This window comes from Amblyomma americanum, chromosome 1 (assembly GCF_052857255.1).
Source record: "Amblyomma americanum isolate KBUSLIRL-KWMA chromosome 1, ASM5285725v1, whole genome shotgun sequence".
NCBI lineage: Eukaryota > Metazoa > Arthropoda > Arachnida > Ixodida > Ixodidae > Amblyomma > Amblyomma americanum.
In genome coordinates this window covers 193,512,157-193,525,728 of record NC_135497.1, presented here as the reverse complement: position 1 = coordinate 193,525,728, position 13,572 = coordinate 193,512,157, and the positions used below count along the sequence as shown (strand labels likewise).

The window sequence follows — 13,572 nt, the reverse complement described above, 5'->3', positions numbered from 1 at the left end:
ATTAGTGGCGGGATTCTCAGAAACACCTGGTATATCACGCAAAATGTCACTGACCTCACTGAACTATGAAACAATGAAGGCTGCTACAACTGAGCTCAAGAAAAAATAAAAAAAATGAAGCTCTCACACCTCCACTAAATTAATATTTCCAGCTGATACACCCAACAAGCCCCCTTCCCTTTGCCAGTTCCAATTGGCACTGAGACATGCAATCACTAGCTGGCATCACACTGATGCTGAGGCTTGAAGCCAAATTGTTTACAGTAAACTAACAACTAATGTGAAGGCTGATGATGAATACTTCAAGGAACATGAATGATGCAAGACTAAATACAACAGTCTTGAATATTAATAACCATTCACCCTGCAACGTAAACATGCATGTGATAGTAATGCAAATTACTCGAAAAGTTAATGGGATGAAGACAGTTATACCTTTGTAAAAAATGCTCCAGCGCATGACCTTTCCCTTGCAGTGCCTATTTATACTAAATTACTAATGGTCAGTGCATTGGGACCCAATTTCAATGCCTTCCAAGTGCCTTTCTAACATGCAGTACCACCTACAAACGCTCATGTTAGGGGTTACTGGTTCCACACATTCCTCGAAAACTGATTTTCAAGCCACACAAGACGTCACAAACTGGCTCCCACCTGGGCATCATCCATAGAACACATGACCACAGCAGCAGGACAAAGGTGAGCCATGAGTGATAGGTGATGCTCCAGGCCATCATCATGATGAGGGTGACCACATAGCTGCCCCGTGTCAGCAGCCGACAGCCCTGCAGCACCATGAGTAGCACTAGCTGGCGGCTTCCAGGGCTTCGGTCTGGCATGCTACCAGCCATCGTGTCATCCTCGATTCCACATGCACCAGCGCCAACTGGTGCTCCAGCAAGAGGCGATGCTCCAGCGGACCCCACAGTGCCCTCGAGAGAGGACCAACCACCACTGCCGCTGGGCTCCACACTGTCCTTGGCAGCCATGCTTTGGTATGACCGACCCACATGGTCATTGTCCAGTAGCTAAATGAAGGCACAAAACATGAGACTGTAGTCACTAAGTGAACATCACACCCTATTTTTTAAAGCAAATGAACGCCCTCATGTTGATCACCACATTTGTAAAAAAAAAACTCTACACTATATTACTAGCCAAATGCCATAAGAAATCTATGCAACAGCTCTATCTGAACAGGCTTAACAAGGGTCATAAGAATGTGGCAAAGCCTACATACAGTACTACTCTGCACTGCATGTGTGCAGAAACAGACCTTGCGTCTCACACCGCAAACTAGTTCTGATGCTGAAAAAAAAAAGCTTTTTCAAGCTCTATGTTTATTCATACTTTAGTTTTCTTTTCGAACACCTCATTCAGAGTGACGCCAAATACACATGGCAGTTTTGTAGAATAGGTGGAGCTTCCACTCATCATGCTATGATCTTAGAAGTTAGCACATCCATCGCTAAGGCTACAAACAACCAAGCAGCCACTGCAGTGTACCTAATTAAGAGATTTTTCGATGCAGAGTGCTGCATGTGTGCAACACTGGGCAGCAAAGGCAGTCACAGTCTGTAGTGCAGATCTGAAACACAGGTCTTTTTCTACAGTGCATGGACATTATCTGACAACACTTGCTAGGAACGCTGACTGTGTTTGACTGATTGTGTTTTTCTATGCCAGGCCATGTCTTTTTTTTTTCCTAGAGACAACTAACTACCTCAACCCCTAAAACTCAAGTGGATGAGTGCACAGGATGTGAGAATAACAAAAAATGTGGCATTAAGTCTACATACCATGCCTCAAGATGGGAACAAAACACATTAGGTTGTACCAGATTACACAAAGCCCTTGCCAGCACCAAGCCAGCTACCATCTCCGGTGGATGAGTCAATGGTGAATGTGTGAAGGTGCAGGTCACTTACTCGGCAAGCAGCTACAAAAGCAGGTTTGCATTGTCTGTTGCACTCACAGCTGTCATCTACTTCAGCCACCTCATTCTTCAACTGCAACTTCTGGCAACAGTGCCTACCTATCACTCATCCCTTTCATAAATTGTAGTGCCCACTACTGTGATCTCTTAAAAATTTGCCAAACTTCAGAGCTCTAGCAACAAGTTTTAGCTTTCAGCCACTTGTCTTTTGTTTCAATTTGGAACTTTTTGCACTTTACTCATCAGAAATGCACATCTCTCGCTATGGAAGTGGCAAGCATTCTTTCTTACTGCACTTCATGCCATCAAGAGTGGCTTCTCTCAGCAAACCCTTCCACATTCCTTTCAAAACAGAACCTTTTGCCTTCATGCAGAACACTCCCCTTGGCAGCTAGCACCAGGCCAGGGAAAAGCTTGAGCCCACAGGAAACCACTGGGTATTTGGCATCACTGGGGATCGAACCCAGCACCTCCCGCACACCAGGTGGATTGTCTAACCATTAGGCCACCTTTATGGTAAAGAAGGCTGCCGCTAGCACTGGTGCTATTTTCCGATACTATACTCGCTGCATCATCAGAGAGCCGAAAAAAAAAAGCACCTTATTTAGTAACAGGCATTGCATAAGAATAAAATAGTTTGATAGGTAACACAAGCATTTTCGGCATCTAGTTTAGTACTGGCTTTTCTATCAAATTCTACCAGCGGCACATTCATTTCTTATCAAGCTGCTGCGATGGTGCCTAAAAATGCAACGTTCAAGCATAAACAATTGTTCAACAAACAAGGCACTAGTCAGACTCGCCAAAAACGTTCCATTCGTGTTGCTACAAGGCTGCTCCTCTGCCAATCTGGCTAGCAGAGAGAATTTGCCGGGGAGGTAGGCAGGTAGGTAATTGGTTTATGTAGCGCCAAGGCAACACTACAGGCTACAAGGCATGCTGTTATGAAGGGCTTTGGATTAATTCGAACTAATGGACACCAATAATAGTCCATGCAAGCAAACATGCGTGCACAGTCATGCTCTCTATACAGTGGCACACCAGGCTTCATGCAAAGAACCACAAATGTATTTTGGGGTACCATCAAAAACGAGAAGGTTTTAAGTTTTGTAGTCCTCGCTCATTACTTTGCTTAGACTATTACAAAAAAATAGCTTTCCAAAAAACATAGTGAACTGATAGCTTAATGCCACCAGTGCCCACTGTTGCACAACAGCAACATTCTGCATCTCTGACACCATGTCATAGGTCTGCATTTTGAATGCCTACAGACACAACCTCAAGAGAGATTAATCCTACAGACACAACCTCAAGAGAGATTAATGTTGCGATAAGACCTAAGCTGAGCAAGTGGCAAGAAAGTCAACACAGCCTGGTGGTTCTTCTGTGCTACATATAAAAACATGCACACACATAAAAAATATGCAAATCAAGAAATAGCACAATTGTTCAAAAAACAAAAAAAAATACACATAATTAACAAGTTTGTGTTAATGTTTCAATCAATACACAATGTTTAGACTAAGTATAAATGGTCAAAACGAAGGCTACAATAAGTATTGCACACTAAAATAGAAAGCGACACTTAAAACACATACCCCTAGACAACAGAGCATAGCTGCACATTCACACATCTTACACTTATTAGCAGCAACATGGAACACATTAGCATGAATTGCAGCAAAATGCCTCCATCCTACATCCAAGAATTTTCTTGGATTAAACCTGACCTACAGAGGTAAAATATCTCATGAATAAACAAAATTGCAGCCGATTGATTACACATCTGAAAAAAGGATTTTTGTAATACAAAATACAAGGAGACGATAGCTTACCAAGTTCTTTTCATGAGAGTAAAACAGAAACACAAGGATAAACTTTTTAATAAATGTTTAATAATGTTCTTCTTGGTCCACTTTTTCAGTGACCAGCAATATGTAGGAAATGGCTCTATCACAATGGAAAACTAAACTCCTCAAAGGAACTGATAGTGGGATTTTATGTATCTTGTGGCATAGATGATGGCCCTAACATTTAAAAGTAAAAAACTGTTCAAACTTTCCAGCAGCAGTAGGTCATGGTGGACACAAGATTGAAAATGTTGCTCCCAAAACATATGCTTTTGGAGAAAAGTGGGCTGCTTGACAATGTAGCTTTTTTCTAGTGAGATTTAGCAACTTAAGCCATTTCCTGAGAAAAGAAAGCTGGCAAGGCTGAATTAGCACTGCAGGCTAGAATTTGTTAACGTGCACAGAATCTTTTATATTGCTAAGATGTTTGGCATGACACGTGGCATAGTGAAATGTCATATATAAACATGGTTTAATATCCTAGGCATTTTGTAGCCATGTTTGCCATGTTTCACGATAACCAAGGTTAACTTTCAGAAACGTTTATATAGTTATGCCATCACTGCAGATTCCATGTGATCAATATTATTTGGCTCAAAAATTTGTGCCATTTATGTAACAATGCCACAACTGTGGAACCCTTTGCTTCTCCATGCGAGTATACTTGAAGTGCGATGACCACACTCCATGCAGCTGCAGTGAACTGCACACAAAACTAAAGAAGAATACTGCTTCTTCATGAAACATCCAATAGGAAATATGTTTGCACTCTGTATTCTGCCATTCCTTTCCCACCTGTTCATTTTCTATGCAACATAAAGCACAGTGCATTGGTTTGTTTCAGCTGCAATCATCTCAAATTAGGTCACTATTACACCTGTTTCTTAATACCAATATAATAAGCTTTCAAAAGGAAAGCATGACAACACAGCCCAAGGAAAATATTTTGCTGTGAAGCATGCTGGTCATGCTGAGATGCCTTGCTGGCTAGCTAACCTGTATACCCTTCAAGCAACAAGTTATTAAGTTTAGTATGCCTGACCTGAAAATTACTCTCACTTGATAATCATTGTTTACATTACTTCAACCCTACTATCTCCCAGCCTAACATACCTAAATGTCATATCCCAAAATTCGTGCAAAAGCAAAGCAGCATGCTATTCTATATTAGAATACACAAATGAGAATGTAGGCGGGCAAGACGGCACTTACGGAAGAACTTACAGCACAATCCATAATTAGGCTTACTACCATAAACAAGCAGTACCAACTAACCCACAATGAATAATGCAGGGAGGATTATGCAGTTAAACAGCGTTCCTAAGCAGCCAATTGCAATTATGTTTCCTGTTGCTTATGACATGTAAGAAATATTGCCAGCAGCTAAACATCAATGCAAGCACTTTTAACTTGTACTGCCGTGTCCCTCTTAATAGATCAGTATAAAAAACATGCTTGGCCAACCTTTGCAGCGCTAAGCTAAGCAATCGCAGTGCTTAAGCATATGCTTAGGTTCTGAAGTTTAGTGGGCTGAAATCTGCAGCATAAAGGTCATTCAAGTGCCAAGGAACATGCAAGGACAGACATGACAAATAGAAAGATGCTGATGAAAAAATAAAGTCACAAACACACAGAGCTTAAGGTGGGCACAGCTAAAGCCTAAGTATTTCTTCATGCAGCGATGCAAGCATAGCATGGCAACTGAGTAGCCCCACCCGTGCTGCACAGGAAACCTGCATTCCAGCCAGACAGTGCTACACAGTGCAGCAAGAACAGAAATGGAATTGTTAGCAGAAAACTATGGCAGAAGCATGTCCTTCACCGCTGTTAATTCAAGCTCCCCCATAAATAACATGCGAATAAGCATCACAAGACAGAACACAGCAAGCGTAAGATTCAATTACTTATATAAATGATATTATCAAGGTTATTCAAACAAATGAGGTCAACAATGTTACAAAAAGAAAAGCCAAACGTAAGTTGAAGGCACTTTCCCGAGATCATCACATCTATCAACTTGGAGCGAAACGAGACTATTTGTGTTATCTAACCCTTGCCAGTACAACAAGACTGTACATAAAAAAACTGCAAGGAACATTTTTTGTAGACAATTTTGTGCAATTTAAAAGCAGATGCAAGTAAATAAAAAAGAAACAGTGGTGCACAATGAAAGATTTCTGATAGCAATGCTAAAGCCTACCCCCAGCCAATGCCAAGCGTTCACATAACCTAGAATAAGTCATTACCAAGTCAAGTTCCAAATAAATGCTATGCACTATGATAGTACATCCTGCCCAAGGGGCCTTCATTCTTTGCTCCAAAGGTGACAGATGCAAGCTCTCAGGAAAGCAGCCCCTGAAAGAATGAAATGGCAGATGCAGTCAGCTTGACTACGTACTGGGGCCTTCTGGATGGCATCTTCATCTACCACGGCCTATCCGCACAGGCCAATGAAAAGGGGAGGAAACAGCATGCCCAAGAGCACAGAGGAAAAAAAGAACAAAAATGGGAGAGAAAAGAAAACAACATTAAAAGCAGAAACACAAGCGTCAAATGGCAGGTACAAAGAAAAGTAATGCCGTCAAAAGCAGAATTGCAGCCATTTAACGATAATATTAAGCAATATAGAAAACAATAAAATATACATAAAAAGGCATATAGGTACAATGAAGCTGCTAGTTTATAATAACAAAAAAGATATCTCCCAACACTCACGATCCTCAATAGATTAGAAATGCAATATAGTTACCATGGAAGATAAATGATGGCCATGCAGTAAAAAAACGTAAACTCGCAGGGTGTAGAATAAGTATGGGTTGCTATTAGACGGTCACATCAGACACACTTCAAAAGCACTTTATTTTTCTAGACGTGTTTTATGAGAGAACTCCTACCAATTTCCTTATTCAGCATTAATAGTACATTTACATTTAAAATATGGCAGCCAACCATCCCCAGTCAATGACCTCTACCATGGCAATTACCGTAGAAAAACAATAAACTGGAAAAGGACAAAAATCAATCAAGACTACAGGATGGGCTCGGGACTGCCCACAGTCACCTATATATCCACATGTTGCAAGAACAACAAGAAAAGGTTGTGTCAAATCCAAGAACATCACTAAATAAAATAGCCGAAGACATCCACAATGACAGAAAATCAGAACAATCTCCCTTTTGCATTTCCTTGTGGTTCTAACATGCAGGAGCCACGAGAAATGAAAAAGAAGGCACAGCAGCAGACTGCCAGGGCACATAACATGAGACGCACCATCGGAGTGGAGGCAGGAAGAAAAAACGTGATGCAGTGACCGGCTGAAGTGATGAGGGCGCTGACTGACAAGTGCATGCTTTTTGTAAGTCGGCAATGAAAACACTTTGAAGAAGATGATGATGATTGTGAATTTTTACGACACAAGGGCACATGCGGCCAAAGGAGTGCCATGGCACAAGGTTTTAGTCTTCTCAAGGTGTGGTCAAAGACCCATTTTCCAAGAACTTCACCCTAAAGAAGCCTAGCACCGGGCCAGGGGAAAGCTTGTACCCATTGTATCACTGATAAGTACCCAGCGGCACTGGGGATCGAACCCCGCACATCCTGCTTGTGAGGCGGATGCTCACACCACTAGGGCACCGCTCAAAGAGCTGGGAGGTACTGCAGCCAAACTCACAGTACTGATTCTTCTTCAAATATAGCTGCATTCAATTCAGCTGTGGTTCACTGCACCGCCTGCACCGGTTGCCCTCGATTCCCAGCGCCCTCTGTACCGCCGTCCGCGATTGATTTCGGTGCAGCCTTCGTGCCGCTTTGGTGCAAGGAACCGCGGCACCAGCCTCCAAGGAGGTGCAAAAAAGAAGTGCACGTGCAGATGGCTTTCAGCAGATGACGCGCAGACGACGCATGTTAGCTCGTAAATATTGAACGTGAATTGAGGGACGTTTTCGCTGTTGTCGCCGGGTTCGATGTCATTCGGCGCGAAAATGGTGCTGAAACCTACGCGGCAGCAGGCAAATTTCTGTTTTGTGCTGTAGCTGCTATGTTAATTGTGGCAGGCCATCCATGTACGTGCGAGTTCACACGAAACTTATGGCGCAACGACGGTGTGTGGGCTGTTAGCGAACTGAAGGCAGGGCGAATCTGAGCGTGTTTTGCTACAACCGAAACCGGTACCTGTGCCTCCTGCGTTAAGCATGCAGGCAGATGCTGCCGATTCGACGCTGCCTGGCGATTCAACAAAGGAATAAAAATGCCGGGACGTATACAATGCCAACATAACTCTTTTACAAGATAGGCAGTCAAAAACGCATGCCTTGAAAGACTACGCCTAGTGCTGGTGGAAAGGCAGCAAGCTTCTCGTTACCATCAGTCTGTGTGCAAGCATGGATGGCAGCGAGAGGGGGGATTGCTGTTTAAGTCTCGCAAGTCGCAGCGCTTTGGCAGCGATGTTCTCATACGCTACAGGCAGATCACGAAGGCCTGGAAGACAAAATACTTTTTTTTTTTTTACTCTATGAGTGCGGGGGGTGAGGTGCGAGTTGTTCATTCAGTGGCTTGTTACAGTTGACCATGACATTTAAAAAAATAATAAGGTCCTGCTCATGCTCCACAACTTTGCAGCATAGCACGTGCTGCCTTTTTGGATTGTGGTTAGCGTGTTTTTCTGCCACTGAATGTGGTGGGCAAGACCAGCCACTGGGCATGGGTGTCACTCCTGCACTGAAGGTGTCCTGTCAGTAATGTGTTACCAGCACATGCTGATAGCAACTGACAGACCAGATGGTGACGCCATGGAAATGATTAAGGCTGAGAGGATAAAACTGACCGTGGAAATGTCACAAATTTGTTGCCTATGGACCCAGGAATGACAGAAGATGCTGTTGAATATCTACATTATCAGACGCATGTGGATTTGTGGCAACGTGCCATTGATGCACATCTGGCCAAACACGGTTTTGCCTGGGATGACTTCATTAATGTGGATGATAATGATGCTGACATCACGGAGCCATACACTGACGAAGGCATTGCACGCAAACATAGGAGCACTCTACTATAGCCAGGAACCTGATGAAGATGCCAACAAGAAGGCCGATGTACCACAAGTTGCTGTGAACACTCCAACTTCAATTAGGCAGAACGAGCCCCTAAGGCAGCATGTTGGCAGCAAAGTTCTTGGCGAGGAGCACATGACCAGGGTGGTGGAGAGGCTGGAAGGCGCCATGCTAAGGTCTAGTTCAAAGATGCAGATGCATATAATGGACCTTCAAAGAAAGAAATGCCACTTTTGTCCAACTTTGTATTTTTGCCTGCAATAATGGAAGTTCATTTACTATGAACCCCGATACAACGAACGATATCAGTGTGACCATCAGGTTTGTTATAGGTGGGTTTGACTGTATTGACAAAATACTATGTTTTAAGTGAAAACTAATAACTTCAAGTAGGGACTATACTATGCCACGTAGGAAAAGATGGCATGTTTCAGCTAAGTGGCTTTCGCTCCATTACCAGCGAAAGTTGTAGCAGAGTATAGCAAACATTGCGCACACTCCTCACCTTTTCCTGTGATGTAGCCTTATTGCTCTGGTATCTTTTCAGCTAGCATAGGGTGTCTAACTTCATGCGAATAAGTGCTACGAGTGCTGTCATTCTTATGGCTTCCCACATGCCGACTTGGCAGCAGTGAGAAATAGCGCCAACCACATTAGTTCCATCAAATGTCACACCAGGACTGTGCACATGCAGATTTGTCATGCAAAAAACTGATATACGGAAACAGCTGCAGCTCTGCAGTTTTTATCCATAAAAGTGCGTCCCTTCCAAAGCCAACAAAGAGACAATGGTGTCCCGATATTTATACAATGGGTGCTTGTGACATCTGCCCCCTCCCCAGACTGCCATTTAAAATCCATGGTTCAAAATGAAAGCCCAATCAAGCGACAGCTGTCCCCGAAGTAACCATGTCATTTGCAATGACAGTGAGGTAGCCATTCAAAAGCAAGACTTATTATGACAGATACCCTGAGCCAGCACAATGGAGTGAACGCTGAACAGTGCCAAGAACCCCATGCTCATTTTCGCAAACTCAAAAGCCACCCAGTAGAACCACCTTAATGATGTGGTAAAAAAAGTTTGGTGCCCGAGATCAATTACTTTTTGTAATCAAACCACGTGTTCCAAAATGATTCAGCATGAATTCAAAAGGACAAGACTAAGCAGCGTTAGTGCAGGAGCAACCTTCGGAACATTATGCCAGGGCACCAGTGGGGCCTCCCAGTACAACCCAAATCTAAACTTCCTTAACTACACTATTCGGGAACTATCAGCATGCTTGAAACCCCTTTTCACTTTTTTGGTGTGAAAACAAGAAGAAATGAATGACTACTTGTGGTGCACCACTGACTGTTTCCAATGCGACCTGACCTACTCAAGCACATTGCCAAGGAAAGCTGTAAAATGGAGCAGTTATAACAGTTACAAGTGAAAAGCATCACTTCTGAATCAGCAGAATAAAATCGCAACAAATGGTGCAATTAGTCAATGCAGTAATTCTACTCAAAGCAATGAAATAACTTGAACTATTTAAAGTGGCCTATACTTATTCTACACCCTGTATTAGCCGTTGAGGAACTTGTCAAATAAAAACTATACCATTAAAGAAGCCTCAAAATTTGGCTCAAAATATGCTACAATGCATGTCACATGCTCATAGAAAAGCACGTAGCTTTGACAACATTGCTTCCTAGTAGTACGCCCACTCTTAGCCTAGCTAAACATAAATATTAGAACTAGTATGAAAACAACTTTCATGGCCCAAATATTGGAAGTCACATTACTCAGTTTGAAAAACTTGTACCTACCTTTACAGTCTTACGCTATAGCTTTCACAACCAGCCATTATATAAAAAAAAAGCAGTGCTTTCACAACACAATGCTAACAGTACCTGGCTACTAGATAAATATGCGGTAACAAAACAATCTAAAAATAGCACTTGTAAATGTGACAGCAAATGAACCAAAACAATAACTGTGCTCTTAGACAGTGGGTTTTTCTCTTTACTTGTTAAACTCCAGCATAAAAAAAAGGCTTCCAGAGCAGTAACATATGTTGAATAACTTCACCTGCAGTAACGCATTAGTGTGCATTCACTGCAGCTACCTCAGAATACAGTAAAATCTCATTAATTAGAAGTCATTGGGACCGCAAAAGATGTTCGAATTAAGCAGGTGTTTAAATTAACCAAACACTGCAAAAAATGAGACCCAGGCAAAAAAAATTTAATTGCAGGAAAGCACAGTCTTTGTTGAATAAACTTTGCAATTAACTTAAGGTAATCACAAGTGCTGGTAACCTAATCCCCTAACCACATCACACTACACAAAGAAATGGCGCAGCCTGGCGTGACATGCAGTCAACCTGTTAAGGGCATGGAGCAAGACCTGGTGTTTGTATATGTGCATGTACGCGTGCGTGTGTGTGCATGTGTGTGTGTGTGTGTGAACATGTTTTTTACATATGCTGCCTCGATGAAGTGCCGAGAGCACGTGACACAGAAACCTGTGCCTTCTGCTGCATTGCAGTAAAGCACGTCTTCTCTCCAAGCAAGTGTTTTGGCTGCCCGCGAGTCATACTGTCACGGAGTTCTCACGGAGAGACGCTTCAACAGCTGGAGTCGGCAAGAGGAGACGGTAATGGCGGCCGATCCACGATAGCACGATCGCAACCTCATCGTCTTCGCGGACAGCTTGCGCCACCTGGCAACACTAGCTGGCATTAGTCCCCCCTCCGAAAAAGAAGGGCATCGCAGTGGGGCCGCCAGCAGCGTAGGCGCGCTAAGGTTCAGAAGGGAAACAGAGAAGAACGCGAGGAAAACGGAGCACACACAGAGTCACAACGGAGGGCTGCTAAGCCGTTATCGGGCATAGTACGGCTTAAGCCGCACAACGTGCACAATGTCAGAGCTGTTGGGCTGTCGACGTCTCGGTTGCGCGGCACCGTCGGGAACCACTTCATAGGTAACATCACTGATACGCCGTAGCACTTTATAGGGGCCAAAGTACCGGCAGAGTAGTTTCTCGGACAAGCCCTGGCGGCGGACAGGTGTCCACACCCAAACTTGTTCACCGGGATTGTAGTCGACCTGTCGGTGTCGAAGGTTGTAACGGCGCGCATCAGTGCCCTGCTGCTGGCCGATGTGTACGCGGGCAAGCTGACGGGCATCTTCAGCGCGTTGGGCAATTTCATGAACATCGGGTGCGAGTTGGTCGTCATCGAGGCATGGTAGCATCGCGTCAAGCATGCTCTGGACTTCACGTCCATATACAAGACGAAAGGGAGTAAAGCGTGTAGTCTCCTGGAGGGCCGTGTTGTACGCAAATGTGACGTACGGTAGCACCTCATCCCAAGTTTTGTGCTGAACGTCTACGTACATTGACAGCATGTCCGCAATGGTCTTGTTTAAGCGTTCGGTTAGCCCATTGCTCTGCGGATGATAAGCTGTGGTCTTGCGATGGCTAGTGCAGCTCAACGTAAATATATGGTCGATTAGCTGCGCTGTAAACGCTGTGCCTCTGTCGGTAATAACGCACGAAGGGGCTCCGTGCCGCAAGACGATGTTTTGCATGAAAAAGTCGGCGACCTCTGAAGCTGTGGCACAGGGTATCGCCTTGGTCTCGGCGTAGCGAGTCAAATAGTCAGTAGCGACTATAATCCACTTGTTTCCTGAGAGTGACAACGGAAAAGGACCGAGAAGGTCCATTCCTATTTGATCGAACGGAGAGCGGGGTGTAGTAACGGGCTTGAGAAAACCTGCCGGCTTAAGCGGTGGCGTCTTCCGGCGCTGGCATTCACGGCAGCTTTTTACGTACCTTTGGACATCGTCCGAGAGTCCGGGCCAGTAGTACATGTTGCGTATCCTGGCGAGCGTCCGGGAAAAACCCAGATGGCCTGAAGTGGGCTCGTCGTGGCATGCCAATAAAATGTCGGCGCGAAGATCGGCCGGAAGTACCAGAAGGTAAGCTCTTTCTTGGCCTCTCGAGTTCTTCTTGTATAAGATACCTTCGCGCAAACAGAAAGAGCCGAGACGTCGAGCGAAGTGTCGTGGTAGAGGCATGGCGTGACCTTCAAGGTTGTCAATCAGCGGTCGGAGGTCCGTGTCAGCCCACTGCCGGGCTATTATGTCCGATGCATTAAGTATACCGAGGAAACCGCTGTCGTCGTCGATTTCGGGACTGGAAGAGTCGAGTGGTGCACGCGACAGCGTGTCGGCGTCTTCGTGTTTACGGCCCGACTTATATACGATGGTAATGTCGAATTCTTAGAGCCGTAAACTCCAGCGGGCCAATCGTCCAGACGGGTCTCGCAAATTAGCCAGCCAGCATAGGCAGTGGTGGTCGGTTACGACTTTGAATGCGCGGCCGTAAAGGTAAGGGCGAAATTTCATGGTGGCCCATACGACAGCAAGGCATTCCTTCTCTGACGTAGAGTAATTGCGTTCGGCGCGGGAGAGAGTACGGCTAGCATAGGCTATAACTCTCTCAATGCCCTCTTGGTGTTGGACAAGGACAGCTCCAAGACCGATATTGCTGGCGTCGGTGTGGATCTCGGTGTCGGCCTCTTCGTCGAAGTGTGCAAGAACGGGAGATGTCTGAAGGCGTTGGCGGAGCGAAGAGAAAGCCGTCTCTTGGTCTATTGTCCAAACGAAGGAGGTGTTGCTCCTGGTGAGGCGCGTCAACGGCTCTGCAATCTTTGCGAAGTCCGCAATAAACCGTCGGTAATATGCACA

At 44.6% G+C, this 13,572-nt stretch overlaps 1 protein-coding gene across 3 annotated transcripts in view; it reads right to left on the bottom strand.

The window, feature by feature from the left end:
• Piezo (piezo type mechanosensitive ion channel component) overlaps positions 1–13,572 on the bottom strand; it is a 162,069-nt gene that overhangs the window by 114,677 nt on the left and 33,820 nt on the right. For 2 of the 3 annotated variants that reach the window (XM_077648156.1, XM_077648157.1), the window contains exons 9-10: positions 6,185–6,220; positions 655–1,028 (exon numbers count right to left, since the gene is read on the bottom strand). In XM_077648156.1, the coding sequence (XP_077504282.1) occupies positions 655–1,028; positions 6,185–6,220 (410 nt within the window). The remainder of the gene's footprint in view (positions 1–654; positions 1,029–6,184; positions 6,221–13,572) is intronic. The other variant, XM_077648158.1, reaches the window with a different exon arrangement.